Here is a 21,893-nt window from a genome sequence, read left to right on the forward strand (position 1 = left end):
GTCTTGACCAAGGCGCATTTTCCTCCTTTTCTTTGAGAAGTTCACTGCGACCATGACATGAAGCTTGTCATCATTGATGGTGTAGCCAAGGCCAAGGGCTTTGTTGTCATCTTCCGTCAGCTGGTTTGGCAGGATCATAGTCTTTGGCTCTGATCGAGGCAACTCTGTCTTTGACTCCTCCCTCCCACTTTGACTGGAGTAGACCCAAGGCTTCATGTAGAATCCTCCAGCTCTCAGGATGTGCTCGATGTTGGCTGTTAGGCATCTCAAATGGTCGAGGTCATTGTGTGATGTCAGGATGTCATCGACATAAACATCTTCTTCCAGCACACGTTTCTCTTCTGTGAAGTGACTGAATGAAGGTAGGTTTGCAGTTTCTCTCATGGCGACTTGGGCTATGCAACCAGCAGGTTTGTCTCCAATGTTGACTCTTGTTATGGCATAGTCTGCTATGTCTGCATCTTCTGTGTCACGCCACAAGAATCTGTGCAAGTGGACTTCTCGATCTTCCAGCCAGACGGAGTTGTACATCTTGCGGATGTCACCAAGGGCGGCGTAGACACCAGCTCGGAACCTCAGCAGGACAGCTCTTATCGGGTTCAGGACATCAGGACCTTTGATGAGGATGTCATTCAGGCTGAGGCCTCTGTACTTCTGGCTGCTGTTCCACACCAACCTCACTGGGGTAGAGACAGAGTGTGGATTTGGCGCGATGAGGTGGCTTATATACCATACTGGCCCAGTCCAACTCTGCAGGACTTCTTTGGACAGCTTCACTGCAGCTCTGCGGTTTACCATCTCATGAACTTGTGCAGCATAGGCCTTCTTCCATTCAGGTTCTTTAGATAGCTTCATCTCGGTTCTGATGAATGTTGCTTCTACTGCTTTCCTGTTATTTGGCAAGGTTGCTGGATCTTCTACCCATGGGTATTTAGCATGCCAATGCGGTTCACTGTTGTGGGCATCTCCAGTTGAGTAAGTCAGGCCATTCCTCACGATCTCCATCTCCCTCTCTTCTGCAAGCGTCATTTCTTTACCCCCTGGCTGGCAGCTCCCACAACGACACCCTCCACATCTCGGCTGGCAAGCGGCTCCGATGCTTTCCCACCTCCACCACTTCAGAAAGTCTCTGCTGCTGGTAGCTGTGGTGGATAGAGTCTCAGGGTGATCAGGGTGCTGACAGGAAGCTAGGTCTTTAGTGAACTCTTGGTACTTGAGTGCAGCAGCTCTCATTGATCTTGCGAAGTGAGTTTTGGAGGTGTGGGCCATCAAAGTGACTTCCTCAAAGAGGTCTGGATGTGCGCCCCCAATTGTCTTGCCAAGTGGACCGTCCCAGAGAACCAGGTCACCGATGGAACGGATCTTTTGGGGCACCAGCTGGCCTTCTTTATGGCTGATTAGAAGCTGGATCTCTCTGGGTCTGATGAGGTCTTGGGGAGGGATGTCAGGGAAGATCTTTTGTAGCTTCTGAGGTGGAACATGTCTTTCCACTTCAGCAATCTTGTCAAGACCATAGCAGACTAACTGGTGAGGCTTTAAAGTTCCTTTTGAGGTGTTGACACGGATCTTGAGAAGGTAGCGCTTGGTTGCCACAGACACCTTCATACCTCCGATACCCTGGATGACGAGCATGACGTCTTCACTGCGAAGGTTGAGCTTACTTGCAGCTTTATGGGTTATGTAGTTTGTGTCAGATGCTAGATCAATTAATGTCCCAATTCTCTGCCCATCACTGGCGATGACGTCAAGGAGCATCAGGATCACAGGGTACTCTTTTAGACCAGTCTCCTCCAGTAGACCTCTCTCTGCTGCCATGGAGTTGAAGGCTCGTGATGAGACGTTGCAGAAAGCTTTCCGACACTCCTGCGCTAGCTCTGGTGATAGTTTAGAGATGAACTCTTCTTGAACCTCTGTATACCTCCTCCCCTCAGCTCTCGCCGGACCAGACTTGGGCCTTTGTGATAAGGGTCGTGGCAAGGGACAAAGAAGGTAATGATGCTGGTCTTTGCACTCTGGTTTTCCACACAGGTAAGTAGTCTTTCTGCAGGGTTCATCGTGGATCTCGAGGCATCTCTTGCAGGCTCCAAGTTGCTGCACTGCATCCTCTTTCTCCTGTAACTTTGTGTTGGTTCGAAACCGTCTGCAGATGTAGAGCTTTCTCTTGTGCTTTGGGTCCCCACAGATGATGCAGCCTGCTGGATCAGTACTGGATTTAACTGACTTGGTACGGGCGTACTTTACTGGGAACTTTATTCTCTCCTTGGCAGGGTCGATGTCTCTCAGCTGGTCTAACTGCTCGTAGATGGACTCTTGAGATTGGAGGTATGCGAGCAGCTTATCAAACCGGTTCTGATGAGTCACAGCATTCTTTGGATCAGCAGCGTGGGTAAGCCAGTCTTTCTTTAGGGACTCAGGCAGCTTGCTTTCAATAGACTTTATTACTAAGAGGTTCTTTATGGCATTTGCTTCATCCAGCTCACTCAAATCATAGAGGGCCTTTTCAACTGCGTGGATAAGCTCTATAATTCTACTAGGCTGGTTGCTACGGACAGGAGGGATAGCTTGAAGCTCCTCAATGATTTCAATGGTGATGGTGGCTTGATTTCCATAGCGGTTCTCAAGGACTCTGAAGATCTCATCGGCCGAGGTGTATGTGGACAGGCACAGATCTTTGGCCACTTTATCATCGAGGCTATCGAGAAGTTGGAATTTCTTTACTTCCACGGACCCGGTTGGTTCACCTTGCTTTTGCAGAGCCTCCCATTCCTTCCGCCATCTGTAGAACTCACGCTGGCTGCCGGTGAACTTTGGTAAAGCTGTGGCTTTCAATTTTATGGCTGCGACCGAGGCTGCGTTGTGGACTGTGACAACTGCTTGGTCGGCATCTCTTTTAATCCTCTCTGCTTTGATCAGGACTGCCTTCCCTGACACCAGCTTTGGAAGGCAGGTTTCGACTGCTGCATGCATTTAAAGGTTTACTCAGCACGCCCACCCTTGATTGCTCTAATGTGGCTCACCTGGCAGGGCGGCGCACACCAGGCCGTGCTTAGTTGTTGATTGCACCCAAGGTCTAATCAGCGGCCATGGGTAAGCAGCAGCACTGAACAGGTAGAGGGCAGGAGGAGGAAAAGAGGAATAACAGCCACACCTACTAGGTCAGCGCGACAGTATGAACAGCACAAATCCGATATTTTCAAATCCAACCTGGGTCACTTTCGTATGTGGTACTGAATCCGATACATATCTGATGTTTGAATGGCCATGTCGCATTAAATCCGTCTTTTACGTCACTGACACAAGACAGACGCCAATTATCAGCGCCGGAGAAGCGCACGAGAAGACAACGTGAACGCTTCTTGGCCATCCAGTGAAACTTTTGGGAAGACAACGTTGGAGAAATGGGAACATTTTATTTGTACTGTAAAATCTGCAGATTCTAACAGAAATCTGCAACTATCCTTTGAAGAACCGCTCCACTCTAAAACAGCAATAAGGATCATTATTAGGCCATATGTGAATAACAAAATAACTTTACAACTTAAAGCAAAATTGGTAAATGTAAAGTCCAAAACAAGTCTTTATATTAAGGGCCATCAGTCAAACAATACTGTTCGGTCTGGGTCTAAACAGAGTGCGTTGTGTGTGACGTCTTCTTTTGCGCATGCGGGCCGCTTTGAGGGTTCAAACTAGAGCGCGTTTGCTGTCACATTTTATTTGTAGTGTGAACAAGCAGACAAAAAAAAATCGGATTTGATCAAAAAATCGGAATTGAGCATTAAGACCTGCAGTGTGAACGTAGCTAGTTGCCTCTCTTTGTGAATGTCAGAACATCTCATCACAGACTAGCTTTGCTTTCATATTAACGTGGATTCACTACACCCAGCAACTGTAATAACCCTAACCGGTCACTATACAGTTGGGTCTGAGTGATGCTGGCATCAGAAAAGTTGCATCTAAGCCACACATTTTCCACACAAAAAAATAAAACATAAAGAAATCAAGAACTGAAGCAAAAAGAAACGTGTGAATTTGTAAGTTAACAGGGTTATCAGTATCAGTGGTCTGTCATTCAGGTTCAAGCAGATGTTGACTTTAATTATAACTGTGTAGTCTCAGTTTTAGCCTTTTTTTCAGCTGCAACCCCTTAAGAGAGTTTTACACAACTCTCTTAAGAGCTAATAACAAACAAATATGAAAAGATCTGAATTAAAATTCAAACATATATGCTCAATTTATTTTATGCCTAATACACTGCAAAAGTTCTAAAAAAGCACAATGAAAGTGACAGGTAACACAGTGCATGATCTTTGTTTTCTCCACCTCAAATTTCTATGCCATAAAACTGCTCTGTTCAGACTGTGAGTAGTGTATAACAGCATATTTTGTATTCTGTTCACCTTCCCTACTGAAGATAAATAGTATCACCAGCAAGATGTTTGTGACCAACAATACAGATTTCACAGATTCTACAGCATTTTGCATACACCTACAAATCTTGTTGACAAAACCGCTTCATTCAGATTTTGCCTGATTCAGATCCTGTTAGACCCACTTTGTAAAATAATGTAAGATGTTTTAGAGCTTTTTTTCCTCTCTGCATCTTTTCTCCGTATTGGTTGCGTTTGTGTGCAATGCACTTTATGTGAAATTAAAAAGAAACATCAGGTTCCCTTCCTTTGTACTCCATGATTGCCTCACAGTTATCCGACACTCAATGTGACACCATTGTACTCATTTCTTTGCAGCATCTTTAAACATTAATCTTTTTGAAGTCATGGGTTGACTTTGGCCTCCCACCATTTGTTTGCTGAGTAAAAGCAAAGAGGCTACAATTCTCTGCAATTTTGAATCAGCATACAATGATTTTTATGTGATCACGGCAGGCTGACAACATCAAAGTTAAATTTTGCTTTGATCACTGACTGTAAATCTCATTTTCTACAAATGACGCTTCAAGCTTAAAGTCACTAAGCTATGCTAAGCCCTTTCCAAAAATCGTCCAAGTGACAGATTTTATAATGGTGAAACTGATTTTTTACCTAATGCAATGAAAGAGGATTGCATTTAAATGACAGAAGGTGAAGTTTACTTAAACACATGGAAAATGCTTTGAGTAGCCTCTGTCTCTGTTTAGTTATATCCTATCAACATATATGGTTTTGTCCATTATTTCAGCATAGACAGCAAAGAGACACATAAAACACCAAAAAGAGATTTTACACTTTTTGGTGTTTATCGCTATAATCCCTATCAGATTTTTAATATGCTTGCAGATGGCTTTTCATTAATAAAGGAATATTTGTGTGAATATTAATAAAACAGAATAGATTTTAGAATAGAATAGCAACTTTATTTTCTTTTAGAACATGGAGCAGTTAGTGGGCATCAGAAAGACATTTCTGATTTTGACTGCACTTAAGGCTGGACCTCTTCTTAGAGAGTCTATTGCTAAAAAGCTCAACTTTTGTCTCTTTATAGGTGGCTAAAACTGCTAGCTTTCTTTTAGGTTACACCTCAGCTAATTCATGGCAATGAACTAGACTTCCCAAGTGCGTTTGAGGCTTGCAGTGCTATTAAATATTAATAAAAGCGTACTTTTCTTTTTCTTCTAAAACAACAGCATTTCTTTTTATTTTATTTTTTAGTTCCTTTTTTGATTGAGATTGAGTGAAATTTGAGTATGTTTTAAATAGGTTTCACTTTATTTATGTTAGCACTATTTAGGTGGTGCCCATGCAATGAACTTACAAAGTTAATGTGTAAAGCGCTTTGGGGTCCTTAGGGACTAGTAAAGCGCTACACAAATACAGGCCATTTATATTTATACAATCTATGAGTAAACCTTGCTAATCAGCTTAACTAGCATTCTATAGCATACATTTTTTATCTGTCCCATCCCTACTTCAGCATCCTAACTAGCGGTACAGAAGTGGCTTGAGCTTAACAAGAGTAACTTTTTGGCAGGTAATTTCAAATTCAATGTTTTAAACAGCTCGCTATAATGACACACAAACTTTTTTTGTGCAGCGTGACAAACAATTAGCACATGCAAGCTAAGCTTTAAATTGGTTAACTGGACACTGGATCCATGAATAATGTGTTGCTGAAGTTATCTGGATACTTTATATTTTATACATTTTCTAAAAGCAAATTAAATAATATTGATAACTCTGTGTTATTTAAGTTAGTTTGCAGTGCTGTGGTCTAGTGATGCATGACGTTAGACTGGTGAAGGGCAGACTGTGATATCTGTATACCATAGAATGTAGTTGGCAAACTCACTGCCTTGCTGCTTCTAAACTATTCCCCACCTGCCGACTTTAACCTCTGCTGGTAACAATGGTAAAATTGCAGATCCTATAAATAATTTTTGTGACTGGTTAACAGGTTAAAAAAGGACAGAATGATCCAGAATGGCACTCCAAATAGGCATGATAATAATATTTCATCTTTTTTTTTTTAATGAATGTATACTTTATTGATCCCCTTGGGGAAATTGCTCTCTGCATTTAACCCATTCACTCAGTGAAGCAATGGGCAGCCATTGGGCGCCCGGGAGCAGTGTGCAGGGACAGTACCTTGCTCAGGGGTACCGCAGGGTAGCTGTTCAGTGGATTTGAACCACCGACCTTCCGATCATGGGGCCACCACTCTACCTACTGAGCTATCCCTGCCCCTTAATGTACCATGTCATGGTATTGTTTCAAGCTGACAATCTGGAGATCCTTGTTCAATTATAAAAACTGAAGTAGAATGATTCTGTTATTATTATAAACACTGTGGTTCTTTCTGTTCATTTTGTATCAAGTAGAGATGGGAGGCTGTGGCACAAGTATACAGCACAGCAAAATGCAGTAGAAAAAATCCAAGTGTTTATTTTTCCTTGTTCGACCAGTTCAGGTGCTGTGAAAAAAAAAGATACTACAGCATAAGACTTATAATAGCTGGGAAGACTGTGTGAGTTCACATATGTTAAATTATTTAACTCCCGTGTTTGGTTTTCTAAACTATACTTTTTAAGAAATAGAGATATTTTGGGTTGAAGCTCTGCGGTGGATCTCTCAAAGCACCTTTACTGCCAAGCAGGTTTTTTTTTCCCTTTGTGTGCCTGAATACGTTGGTTCTTGTCATTTATTTTAACTGTGACCCCAGAGCCTTTTTGCAGACATAGATGAAAAAATGAATAAAAAAAACCATGAGGGAGGGAAAGAGAAAAACCTTAAGTTACTGGAGCAGAACGGAGAAGAGGCTTGAAAGTGCTTTTAACTTGTGCAGAAAGATTTCCAAAACACACACACGCAAAAACAGCAAACTGGCACAAGCCACACACACGCAAAAAAACAAAAAAACAAAACCTAAAACACACATAATTCTTGCATAAGCATATATACACACACACATAAACAAATATGCATATATAAAAACTGAGTTAAAACATACCTACAGCACAGCCTGACATAAGCTGCAAACACACATAGAAACACACCTATGTGTACCAACTGCTGCAATAATATAGCTGAAATTACTTTTGGGGCTTAGCAGCAACTGGCGGAGGTTTCTCTCTCACTGATCTCTATGAGGCCAAATAGGGACAGAGAATAGAGGGTTACACGCATATACATACACATGCGCACACTAATCCTCCCTCTCCCTCCATCTGTACTTCTGTCTCCCCACCCTGTCTTGCTCTGTCACTGTGGAATATGGGGAGTTCTCATCCCTGTCAAGAAAACCACTAGAGCTGAAAGAGACACTACACATCTAACAGAAGCACTGATCAACATATAGCAAAGGCACTATAGCACATTCCACCGTGGCCCAGTGCTGTACCAGAACATATAGACAATACATACTACTGTTGATTACTGTGTATACCCACCAGCGAACTCTGAAATTTAAACTTGCCTTTAATGATTGCTATCGAACAAGACAGATTTATGTTTTGTGCTACAGGGCCTTGAAATCTATTGTGTAACATATTGCACGTCAGCCAAACTGCTTCATAATTATTCTTTCAACTCCCAACCAATCACCGAGACCGGGCTCAAAATACTGAAATGGGTTTACAGGTTGAAAAAGCATTGCAGGCAGAGTTTTCCAGGAATCATTTCTGTTGGATGTTTTATTGGGAGGCCAGGGATAATTGCTAAAAATGGCTATTTCAGCTGGATGGGATGAAATTCACAGAGTTACTGAGGTAATAATTACCCTCTCTAGATGTCCTCTGGCAATACTAATGCCATCTGCAGAGGGCTGTTAACTCCTAATAGATATTGTCAATTTCACCCAGGTGAGAGATTGGTAACATAAGGCTAACATTGGCCTGATTATAATAGAATCCGGAGACTTGAAAAGATTTAAATCACCTCTTCTGTCTAAAAGTCTAACGACACCTTTATTTCTTTATATTTTGCTACAAAAATAAGAAATAGGTGCAATGAATTATTGAAACATGCAAATATACAGAATAAAAAGCAAAAGCGCAGTGGGTAACGAGCTGCTAACGAGCTTGAAGGTTAACATTTGCGATGACCACATTGATTCTTCAGCCTGAACTCTTAGGTAATCTTTCTTGTCATTCCTTTAAGTAGCCTTCAGCAATGGTTCTTCAGGCTTCTTGATGGACATTGAAAGCTCTTCTGTGGATGTTGGATACCTTTTGTTCACCATGTTCACCATGTTTTACAGATGGCTGTGAACATTATTGCATCTTTCTCCTGACCTCCTCCGTGCATGCCAGGAAAATATAGATTCATCACTCTATCAGACCTGTTGTGACTGGTTTTCAGTCCAGTTCTTGTGTAATTTGGCATAACTCTGTGTTTTCTCCGTTTCACTTAACTTTTTCTTCATTTTCTTAATCTTGAAATTATTCATATGTCACTGTGTTAAGTGGCTTAACAACAACAACAACAACAACAACAACAATAATAATAATTTTTAGAAAAAAGAAGAGGTATCCCCCTGAAAATAGTCAGATATAGGTTATCACTTGAAAATGTGCGAAAAAGCAGCCGATGTCCAAAGAAAGCCTGGAGGAATACTGACAAAGACTAATTTTAAAAAGTCTGTGAGCAAAAAAATAAAGACTTTTGCATACTACTGTATATTTCTGAGTAAAAGCCAAACCATTTTCAATAAGGCAAGAAACAAAAATAATGTATTCCACAATGTGTTTTTACTACATGCACTAATTATGGTTAGTTTCTGTCAGTGTTCTTGCTCTGAACTAATCTTCAAACTGGCTTATATATATATATATGTATAAAAGGTTTAATAAAAGAAGAACTTGAATTCACAAAGACAATCATGCCTCATACCAAGAGGATAAACAAGTCTATAAGCAACTGAGACTTTGGGGCCCTTCAGGCAACTAAGACAGCTTCACCTTGAGATGAGAACCAAGGCTGGTGTAATTAGTTACAAATGGATGGGTTGATGTTTGTGTTCCCCATGTGAGTGTGTGTCTGTGTCTGAGTGTGGTGATGAATAGTATCAGTCTTAAGTTGTGAGGGGAGTGTAATCAAGGACAAGAAACAGAGAGCTAATTCCACCCGAGAGACATACATTGTCAACTGAAAGAGTTAGAGAGTGTGTTTAAGTGCCCGCTGCTTTTTCTTGAGCATTTATATTTTGTGAGGCTGTGCGACAGCCTGTGTTAGAAAACTCACACTTACACCAGACAACAATTGAATTCATACAGCAAGCAAAAAATATAGGATTTTCTTTGTTTTTCAGATCATTACCTTTTCTCCAACACAAGTGAGGTCTAAAAATGGAACATACTGTAAAAGCTCATAAATAGATGATAGGTGCATTTCAATTAATGTACAATCTGCTCTTCCTCAATGAAAAAACAGAATAGCTAGTAGCAAGTGCTGGATAATGACAAGGACCGCCTTCAATGTGGAGGGCAAGAGTGGACTCAAAGCGAACTAAAGAGGCAAAGCTAAGCAAAAAGGCGGAAGATTAGTGTAGAGCCAGAGAACTAATTAAATGAATCTGGAGATAAACGTTTAATTATTTTCTTTCAGCCCTTTTTCTCCCGCTCATTTCCTTCCTCTCTTCATTACCGCCTTCCAGAGCTGCAGCAGAGCGGCCAGTGTCAGGGGCAGTTGACTGTTCTAAGCCGGTGAACTCAGTCCACACATATGCTTTCTCTCTCTGCCCCCTACACTTACAGGTGCCCATACACACTCGGTAACACACAGATTGAGTCACGCCCACTCTCTTTCCTTCTCCCTTGCAAACACACATCCCCTTTCGCTCTGTCTGCAGTGTGTCTGAATGTAGATGTGGTAGTTTTAATCCCAGCTGGATTCCACGGGGAGGTGAGGAAGGGTACTGGAAGGAGAAAGGGCCGTGACTTGATTTAAAAGATGTCTTCTATCTTTGGTAAAGTACACTGCCACCTCTTGTTTTATAGTGCAGAAATCCATACGTTTCAAACACTGGTTGATTTAGGAGGCTGTGGCCTCAGCACTACATGATGTATTCTCTACAGAGAGGGTCAACAGTACTCTTGGATGGTGGAAAGGGAGATTGCCCTTTAGATGAAAATGTAGGCCAGGAGCTTGGACTGTCTCAGCACTAAAATGAAACACTACCAGGTTGAGATGCGTGCGTGCTTCTGTTTTTGGTCTAGACCTCTGTGTCAGAAAAAAATATGTTTTGGGTTTGTTTTGGTTTTTTTGCTCTTCAGGGATTCGGTATCAAAAAAGGCTTTTCTGATGCGTTGCTTCTGCTCTGTGTGATGTAAGATGCAACTTTGTGATATTTTAACACTGTAACAGGGCCACTTTTGCCTAAAAAAAGTTGACCTTTGCATTATTTATTCATTAACCTTTGATCAGTGGGCTACATCGATTCGCTGTGTACAAAACCTGTTTAATGCATCCAGTTCATGAGCACACACTAATGATGAGTAAACACATTTGGCCCCTGCTCACTGAGCTGTGTCTGTTACTAGTTCTGCATGACTGGAAAGCCATGGCTGGGGGTGACAACACGCAGGCTACATATGCAGTTAACGTCACGGTGAATATATTTCAGGATGTAGGCATGGATGAGCAAACAAAAAATATATTAAATATATACTAGAGAACCCTACATGGATAGAAACATAGAAATGTTGGCATGAGAAGCCAATTAAACAGCATGGACATGATTTAAACTGTTTAAAATGCGCTGATGGAGATTTAAAAGTTCTGTTTATGATTTATTAAGAAGATGGTAATTTACAAACATGGACGCAGGCAGTTCATTTCTATACTGACCAAGTGCGTTCCAAAATAACAGAAAAGTGAATGCAATTAATGTACCTGGGGGGTGAATAATGTACTTAACAAAAACAGTACAAGTACAGTATGATTATAAATTAGATGCTCTGGATACAGAACACACACAATGGAAGATTATCAGTGCGTTGGCCACCCCACATTACTCCAACAGTGTGGGATCATCTTGGCAAAAAAAAATGCATGACAAAAGCCCGAAGAAGAGCTTTGAATGTCCTTCAAGAAGCTTATAGAACTATTCCAGAAGACTGCTTAAAGAAAGCTTCCTAAAAAATCCTAATAGTACTCTTTTAAGCCCAAAGAGGCTTTTGCCCTGGAACAAAACAACAGTAAATCTGGTCCTTTCTGTGTAGCACATTTGCATGGTAACACTGACAAATTAGTATCAAGTACAAAGCTGCTAGTGTGGTGTATCTAAAAACTATGTTCATGAGCACAATCAGCTCAGTTTCAACACCAAACATTATTTCCGGCAAAAAAAACCCCAAAAACTAGTATCTTGGTTCCCTTACAAGAAATAGTGAGAATTACTAAGCAATAAGATACTTTGAAGAAAGTCATGTAGAGAGGCAGGAAAAGGCCCCTCTTCCTCTGTGCAAAGTCCTTTGCATACTAGATCTGGTTCCCATTTTGGGAGGCAGATGGATGAAGTCTCCCACAGTTCATCAAAAAAAGTTTGAATTCCACTTTAAGGCAGAGTGCAGTCACTCTGTGGCTTAACACTTTAAAGTTTTCTCCATACTACTGGCGAACTGTGGGAGGTCTGGATCTAACCCACTGAAATAAAATGCTTCTTCATGTGAATAAAAGAAGCTTGTTAAATAATTTGTGCTGAACATTTCTTAAAGTGAGCTCTACACCTGAAAAGATTCCACAAAAATAAGCCTGGGTTCATTTTTATTTCCTTTTTAAAAATTAAGTTATATTCCTGTGAGACAGAGAAGGCACTGCCAAATGCAAGATCCCTCTTCTTAAGTACAATTTGCGCAGCGGGTGGGGGGTGCCTCGAAATAAAGTCGTGAGACACTGAGGTATTTGCTGCAATCTCATAAGGATTCTGTATTGAATTTCTATTAGCCTGTTGACTCCACCGCATCAGAGCATCCCTACTTTAAAACCAAATCCTTCCCCGTATCTGTTATCCTGAATACACAACATTCACGATAACATGTAAAGAAAAGCAGCATGAAACTATTTGTGAATCATTTGAAGTGTACTTATTTTTTTAGATAACATGAAAACAACATATCAAATAGTGATATTGAAAATTTGAGCTTTTATTAAAAAAATATGCAAATTTATTCTGGGCACTATAAAGCACATTTACCCGCTTAATGAGTTCAGGCCATGATCTAAGTCTCCCTAAGACCTCAAAGAGAAAATGAAATTCCACCCTGTCAAAGGCTTTAGCTGCTTCTAACAAACAGTATGCACGATGTAGTCAAGAAAGAAATCTCTAACACTTTTAGAAGCTGCCAAACATCTGTGTGAGAACTCCTACTCCAAACGAACCTTGTCAGGTCAGGTTTGATCAGGGAAGACTTATGAGTTAGATTCTTCTACAAGCAAGCTGTGCCACTCGGGGACTGTGTTGGTAATTTCGCCAGCAGGTATTTGGACATATGGGCACAAAGACTGCAGGCTTAAATAATTTGCAGTTATTTGGACAGATATAATAAACCACTATACAGATGAATGATGCTGTAAGGGGAGCCAACCTTATCTGGCTCCCCTTACAGCATCATTGCGATCTCCCTCCTCAAAGGGTTCTAATATCTTAAGCCAAAGTTCATAATACTTTGTCTCATGGTTGGTTACTAATGGCAAGGGGTGATCTGACAAGATCCATGCTTTTGGAGACGAAAAAGAACTGTGGCCTCTGTGGCAATTTTTTAAGGTGTGGGCTCAAGAGTTAGTGCTTTAGTGAAATTTTGTGTTTAATGCCAGTGTTAAGAGCTAGCAAAGTAAGGCAAACATAGGAAGGTTGATTTCTTTACCACCTGCATCCTGTTCTTTGCATTCTTTCCCTTCTAACCTAAAAACAAAGTTGTTTCCAGTTGTTTTTTCCTCCTAAAGCAGTCCTTTTGAAACAAAGATTTTGCTGACTGCTCTGTGGACTTGGCTGAAAAATTAGATGTGCAGAATTTTCTACTTACTCCTCCTGGGAGAGGCATAGCGCTGCAGCTGTGCGGCAGCAAACATAAGTAGGACATATTCACTTTCAAACACCGTATTGGAGAAGTAAAGATTTAACTTCCAGAGTCTTAAATAAAAAGTCTGAGTGGACAGTTTTAAACATTTTCTGTTGCTGCCACTATCACCTATTCACCCCCCACACACACCCACTAACCCCTGACATATGCTAATGTGATGAGAGCAGTTTTTGGCAATTAATATCCTTTCACAATGCACGCAGTACACGTGCACACTTTCTATAACTCTCTCAAACACACCCACCCTTTAACACTCATCGGTGAATGATTACACACCAATTCATATGGATGTTTGGTATCAGTATGCAGAGTGCCTTGTAAACTTCACTCATTACACCGCAGTTACAAAATAACATCCTAGAAATTCCCAGCAGCTCGCTTTCTCTTATTTTTTCTCTCCGAGTGAATCTGAAGAGGTCCACTTGTTATTGAAAATGCAATAAAATGAAAATATATGACTGTGTCTCAGGGAATATATGCATGCATATGTGTACAACGCATGCTTAATATCATTACCAGGGTCCTTATTTTTATCCTAATGCTGCTCTTCCTTTCCTTATTCTTTTCCTATTCTACCTATTTCCCAGCGTCCAGTTTCATTCATTAATTCCAACACACTATGAACTCTCCCCGTCCTGTCACTTTTTCCTGTCCCCTCCTCTTGTTCACCAGCGTTTTGTCCACTCTGCCATCCCTGTATCTTCCTTAGCTTGCTTGGCGTCTTCAGAGAGGCAGAGTAAAGAATTGAGTGACTGCTGTCACAGCATGCAGCCCCAACCATACACCCACACACACATCCACCTACACACATATAAAGCAAGATAATGCCCCCACCCCCCGGCCCAGAACACAAATACACACTTTGCTAAGTATTGCTTCAGACTGTACAGTGACGTATACACACACACACACACACACACACACACACACACACACACACACACACACACACACGCACTGATCTGACACCACACAAAACATTTATGTGCTGACTGCCACTGCACAAAGCCCTGGGCGAGCTGGCTCCAAACACGCACCGGGACTAAGATGGACAGCTAGACAACAGCACAGACATACAAAAAAAACTGTCATTTCTGCATCAGCACACAAACAATGGAGAAACAACAACAACAACAAAGGGAAGAAAATCAACAGGATGATAAAAAATAAAAACTGGAAATATTTCGACTGATGAGAATCCCCTCAAATGGATTCTTTACTCGTCTTGGCTCTGTCAGTCGGTAAATATTTGTCAACATCCAACATGATGTGTTTTCAAAAAACATTTGAGACATAACAAGGGAAACCAGCAGCATTTTGATCTGTCAACATCACTTGAAGGATTTCATAAACTGATTTTGATTCTGCATTCACCCATCTTGATGCTCCCAGGACCACAGGGACCGTGCTTTTAGAGTTTACATCAAAACAGACAAGTGATCTCTCTGTGTTTCTCTCATTTTCTGTATCTCTGTCACTCTCACTTACTCTGTAGTGATTTGTTCTCATTTTTCCTGTCACTCCACCATCCAGTGAAGTAGTTAAAATACATCATCTACTGTCCCTTCACAGCAAACCCAGCCCTGAAATCTTTCCGTGATAATACAGCAGGCAAAGAGTGATTTTAAAAAGAACAGAAATGCAGGCCGAGACTAAAAGAGACCTGCAAACACATCGATCACAAGCAGCCCGTAAAAATCAAGAGCCAACAACTGTCCAATTTACATCCCACTGCTAAATACAAGCCCAGCTAACAACAGTATAGTATATCACCATGAGAAGCCCATTACTCTCCAAGACTTTGGCTAAGAGAAAATGGCAAAAGCTTGCTGCAGGGAGACAAGAAACAAAATATAGCTGTGAGCAGGATATCTGCTTCAAGACCTGCAGACTTTCGGCTCTAGAAGTGGAATTCAAAAGTACTGAGGCCGTGGTGACAAATTCCCTCATCACGGGTGTCACTGCTCTGAAAACAGCTGTTCTGCTCTAAGTGATGCATGAGAACAGCAGCTCAACAAATAGAGGGAGGTTTCTCCAGGAAATCCGATTGTTGTCCCAACTGTGCAGAGCAGCATGACCTGAACTCAAAGCACCCCAAATCTGCAGCCAGAGGCAGGTCTGTACGTTTTTTTTTTTTTTATTTAATTTGCACAGTGATGGCAGAAATAAACAGTTAAAACAGGCTGATGAAGGCATTTATATGACAGAAATGTTCCAAGGTATTTTAATTTCTACTCTAAACTGTTTCATAAACTATAATGTGACGGTCTAGTGCATTTAAAGAATAAGACATGCTACTTTTATTTAATAGTGTTGTAAAGGTGGCAGAGACTAACACAGGACCGATAAATCCTTTCTTTAAATCATGTGTTCTGTCAATTAAGTCAAGTAAGCACAAACTACTCCAATAAAATGTGACAATGGCACTTTGCAGTGTAACTTACTAAAAGTTATTTCATTTCTAAAATTTGGAGCATTGCTATTATTTATGTATGTGAACTGTATGATTTGACAGGAAACCAACCAATTTTAACTAATATAATTTGCATCATAATTTGCCGGCAAACACTCACACAGCCCCTCCAATCACTAACAGCTGTAGTAGTTAATGTTCTTAACACTGAACAGCGCTTTAGGAGGAATTTGAGAGCACAGTTAAGCTCCTATTTCAGCCCAGTGAAGTATTAAAAAGTTATCGTAAAAGCTAACCTGGCCAGCATATATGTTGACATTAGCTGTTTAACTGTTAGCAGTTACCCAGTAGCCACATTAGCCATCTGTTATCATTAAGGTAGCAGCTACTGAATTTTAGTTAGATAAAAGATAAATAATTGTTGCAGGCTGAACGTGACATGGATGGAATATGGAGCAGTGACAGAGCGGATTACGGAAACAGAGAACGGGGCAGTTTGCTGGCTGTGCAGAGCAGCGGGGGAACCGTAGCCCAACAGAGCAGAGTCTAAGAGAAGTAAACCGAGCAAATGAAGAGTGAAATCCGGAGCAGCACAGCCAAATCAGACGGGTTTTGTGGCTCAAGAGCTGAAGAAAGGACGCAAAGAGCTGCAGACTGAGGTGGACCAGTGTGAATGGTGGACAATATATGATAAGCTTTAACTACTTACACAATAATTTATTGAAATGGGTTTCTTATTTTGTTGTATAGCTCTGAGGTCAGTTTTGAAAAGCAGGCAATGAGCATAAGTGATACCACACTTTACCACTCCATCTTCCATTATGCTCTTCTTCCACAATAATTACATTATTGATATGTGTTGGGCATTTTTTTAAAAATATTTTGCTAATTCTAACTTATAACTGGAAAAATTTGTGGAACATTAACAAATGTTAATAACTTCTTTTTCATTACTTCTGTTGTTGCACGATGGGCTCAAAACCTTTTATCTAGTATTGAGTATTTTCTTGGGTATTGGTATCGACTTTGAAATTCCAGTATCTTGACAGCTGTAGTAACCCCATGCATAGTCAGCAACAAAGTTTAGTACCTGAGGTTTACCAGCAGAACATTTCCTACTCTGGGTTCAATAGCTTGTTACCAAATGCATCATGCTGCTATCTCTCTCCCTGCTAAATCATGCTCATGCACCTGGCAATAAGGGGGAATTCCTACTTAGCTCCATGTTTCAGTTTAGACACTCATGCTTCCACTGAAGGCTCTAGACAGGTAGGGGTGACCATGCCCCAACTGTTATACTACCTGTCTACCATTCTGAAGCATGAAGGTGTTCAGATATGTCTTACAGCAGCTCTTCTGTGGTATTGTACTACAGTACAGATAAGCCTTTTGATCGTCATGGACATCAGTTAGCCTCAGGCACCCGTAACTCTGTCACTGTTCCACCATTTGTCCTTCCTTTGATGACACATGGCTGTGTGAGTCCTGCTGCCTTCAGATGGATCAAGAGATTTAATGAACTGAGATGCTTTCACTACAGCATAAAGCTGCAGAGGACAACAGGTCCTGCTCAAATTACTGATCCCAGTTTGCAGATGACAGTTTAAGCAGCAATGACAAAACTGATCATTTACAGTCTGTTACTGCTGAACATTTGCTCCAAGTTCTTACAGCAGTTTAGTGACTTAGCTTTGCTTTTGTTGATCAAAGCACCAAAGTGGCAGCACATTAATGCTGCACCAGCAACAGATGTGCTCTGAAATGACTGCGTGCGGGCCAAAACCCAAGACACATTTCCCACCAACAATTTACTCTGCACCACCTTATTAAAATCAACCTCACTCTTGATTTCCACCTGCTTAATATGACCCCTGTCTTTGTGTCAACATAAAAATCCACTCTTTAACGCCGTATCACCCGCCTGCCTACTAGAGTAACTAGAGTTGCCGTATTAGACGTTTAGAGCTTGTTCTGCTAATTCTCAGGGACAATAACCATGACAGCACACCTTTTTCACACCGGCTGAATGCGTCTGCGAGAGCTGGCGTCACTGCCAAAAAAGAAATACATGCATAAAGAACTAAAAGACAGATACACAGATGGCTGCACTTGTCCATCACATGTTTGCGACAATAACTTTCTCAGTTTGCTCGCCACAGTCTGCAATCTACAGCCTGCAATTTACGCAAAGAGTGAACTTCCCCCGGAGTTTCTCTAGAACTTTAAACAACAGGTTTCCACTGTGTTCTTTCTACAATTCATCCAAAATTGCAGGCCAAAGCCACTATTCATGTACTATACACCAAAGTGCACTATGAACATCATATCATAGTTATTACATCCTGATAGTGGAGCAGAAGTGGCGAGCTTGCCTTCTAACAGTTTTTTTAACTCTAGTATAGACCTCCGCTCTGCTCTCACTCAAATCCATTTAAATTATGATTTGCTCTGGAGTGACAGTCACAGCAAATACTGTATGAAGGTGTCACACAACACAGAAGAGAAGGAGATATAAATGCTGCTTCAAACATTTTCCCAGAAAAGCTGGACGATAAAAACTCGTCGCCATAAAATGTAGACAAAATCAGAACAATCTATGATATAGAAAAACAATATAAGTCTTCTAATCTCAATCAAGGCTGAGCTGAGGTTTCGTTTTAAGGGGGGATGCAGATGAACAGAGGAAAGGTTCGCTCTTACCAGTTTCTCTGGAAATCTGGATAAAGGCCTCAACGCCGCTCTCGCCATAGTTGCCTTCTGAGGCCAGCGTGGAAACGTAGTTCCACTCCATTGCCGTGACGATGTCCATCATGGCCTGGGCCTGGTACGAGTCCGGTGGCACAACACGGGAGAAGAAGTCATAGCGAGTGTTGTCACTCAGCTCGGGAGCCGTGGAGGCGTAGCTGATCTGCGGGATCTGGATGGAAAAAGGGGAAGAAGGAAGGAAGATGTTGAGGAAATGTGAAAAAAAACACAGTTAATAGCGTGGTGTTTCTGAACGTGAGCCAAATAGTGTAATTGTTTTACTGCCTACATATTAAAATGAGTAAAGTGGGAAGACTCTTATATGATTATTTTTTCAATTTAATGTTTATCACCACAAGTAATGTGTTCCCATACAATGAAAAAAAAAAAAACTCGAAAAAGTAAAACGGTTCAGTGATATTTGAACTAGGAATTACAAAACGCCCACTCCCTGCAGGATCAGTGTGGTAAACAACTGTCAGGAAATTGAGACAAAGTCATCAACATGAATGTTACAGTGTAACTAAAATGAGAAATTGCTGGTTCATAGATATGAAAGGAAAAAGAAAACATACTGATGATGAACAGGTATTAAAGCATAATTGCTTCATAATTGGAAATATGAATACAGGCTGACAGTGTGGTAACTAAAAGGTAAGCAGGTGGTGTCATTTTTCAACACTTGTGTTATGGCTGACAGATTCAGGATAGAGAGAAGATTTAAAAGAGACAGAGAAGAGACATGTGGGAAAGAAAAGCACAACAGTCAGATTGCAGAACGGAGAGACAAAGAGGCTGACGAAATAACAGAAGACACACACACACACACGTCTATTGCTTGTGATAGGTGGCATAACAGGCCGAAGGTGTTCAATGGCTGACAGGCAGATTGATTTTTCCCCCTGACAGTGGGAGAAGCCCCTCCATTTATAACATTCGCAAACACACACACACACACACACACACACACACACACACACACACACACACACACACACACACACACACAGAGTTTTTGGGCAGACATATCATTGGCATACATTCGAAGCAACTCTTAACTGCCAATCTCAGCCCAAGCATAAGGTGTGTCAGCTGTCTGTCTCCCATGCTAACACACACAAAAACACCAACGTCGACAACTGCTGAACACAGCAAATCCAGGCGGGAGATTTAGGACAGACAGTGTGTGCAAGTATGTGTGTTTATGTGACTTGAATGTTTCTAAAGGCCATCACTCACTGTCTTTATTCCCTTTGAGCATCATCTGAAGTCTCTGTCGCTGTGCATCTATACTTGTCTTTGCCATTTTAAAAAGGTCAGCGATCCATTTTGAGAGATACTGTAAGTTATTTCTCTTCAGTGGTTTTGAAGCAAATCTGTAAACAAAGGTAAATAATGCTAAGTTTCAAGATTATTGCATGCAGCATAAAAATGCATTGTATTGTAAATGAAGTATGCTAATTGTAATTCCTAACCTGTACAGCACATTAACTGTGTATAAGGAGAATATTGAGAAGAGAGAATATTTTGTTTTCACTTCTATGACAACGCTCATTGCTCAGTACTAAATGGAAAAATTCTTGTTTTATTGCTGGCTGGATATCTAATTTTGAAACAAAACAGCTTTGTTCCTCAGTTTTCAGTTGTTTAATAACTTTCCATTTTTCCAACCCAATGGAAGTTCACACTTCCAGCATTTGAGTGCCGTTTTTGGTCTCCTCTGTCAGGGGAATAGAATTGGGAACTCTGGTGAACTTCAGGATATGTATAATTCATAGAGGTAATGATAAACAAACAAAAAAGGAAAAAAATCAAAGCCAATTCCAGCTCATCACTGTATATACAGTATGTGGCTACATGCATGTGCTGCTGCGTTCACGTCTATGCTGTGTGTAACTCCACTGTTTTACTTGGTCTTTTACTCTATGTACTTTTAAATAACTGAATATCCATTTCAAAGAGCACTGAATTCATGGATGCAGGAGTATGAGGTATCCGTCTGTTTACCATGGGAAAGAAACTTTGTGACCTCCGCAAACCTAATACTTTGATCTTTTGTTATTTCACTCTAAAGCTGGGAACCACAGACATACTCAGACAAACACACTCAGTAATGACTTGTCATCCTTCCCAAGTCATTACTGAGTAAGAGGACGAAAAGCAGAGAAAAGAGCAAGTGCAGTGAGGGAGCGAGAGTTACATAAAGTACAGATTCAACATCCAATATTGTCTACTGCAGGCATAGAGCCAGTACCGTCTACCCCAAATATACCTGTGTTTTCACAAAATATTTCTGCAGACATTTATATAGTCACTAGGGATAGGTAGCGAAAACAGGTAATAAAACGTGCACCAGGGCTAAATTATTAAAGACTGTGGTATCGATAAACTCCAGCTTTATTAGTTCTACTCGGAGAAAACATGATGAATTTTCTCTTTTCTCCTTTCTTTCCTGTGTTTGAGGGGCAGAGGTGGCTGTTTGCTCGCTGCTGCTCCACGCCGTACTTGAGCACACACCCAGTGAAATATCCGAGTGACTTAATTGTTTAAAAGTGCGACTGTACTTCACAAGCAAAGCTACTGACAACGCAGAAGCACAAGCCATCTTTCCATACTTTTTCTTTGGTTTATCCAGTTCTTTGTTGTGATAGGGCTGGTGCCTCAGAATTACTGTTGTACTGTTAAAAAAATACTGTAAAACTTGGAGCTTTACTAGATATATGCTATAATAAATGATTTAATTACATATTTTTACAGCATTATCCTGTTAAAATAAAGTATCGTCTGGTATAAATAAAAATAACTGTAAATAAATGTCAGTATAGTGTAACCCAATTCCTAAAATCATCTTAAACAAAAAAGAAGAAAAAGTAAAACATTTTATGTTCATTGTTTCTGTTCTTACTGTTCTTGTTTAATGAAAGTGAAAAGAGATCAAAATATTTATTTAAACAAAAAAGGGACACAGATTTATATATTTGTTCTGGTTAAACAAGGGTTAAGTTTCTCCGAGGGTTGATGAGCTCTGATGAGAGCTGTTAGGTTTTACTCCACTCCTCTCGTGTCAGCCAATCAGTGAAGCTCTAGGCAGCTCTTATCCTTCCTTAGTACCAGCTCCCAAGTTTTCAGTCTCCTGCTTCTATAGCCGAACAGAGCAGGCGGGCTAAAAATTGTTATCGAGGACAGAACAAGACCGGAAGGTTTACTGAGCTGTGGCTTCACGTA

At 40.8% G+C, this 21,893-nt stretch overlaps 1 protein-coding gene across 6 annotated transcripts in view; it reads right to left on the reverse strand.

Annotated features, from left to right (window-relative positions):
• The window catches only part of grm8a (glutamate receptor, metabotropic 8a), a 315,894-nt gene that overhangs the window by 157,245 nt on the left and 136,756 nt on the right, over positions 1-21,893 (reverse strand). For all 6 annotated transcript variants that reach the window (XM_004560918.5, XM_004560917.4, XM_014409627.3 and 3 more), the window contains one exon: positions 18,624-18,840. In XM_004560918.5, coding sequence (XP_004560975.2) covers positions 18,624-18,840 — 217 coding nt within the window. The remainder of the gene's footprint in view (positions 1-18,623; positions 18,841-21,893) is intronic.

This window comes from Maylandia zebra, linkage group LG17 (genome assembly GCF_041146795.1).
Source record: "Maylandia zebra isolate NMK-2024a linkage group LG17, Mzebra_GT3a, whole genome shotgun sequence".
NCBI lineage: Eukaryota > Metazoa > Chordata > Actinopteri > Cichliformes > Cichlidae > Maylandia > Maylandia zebra.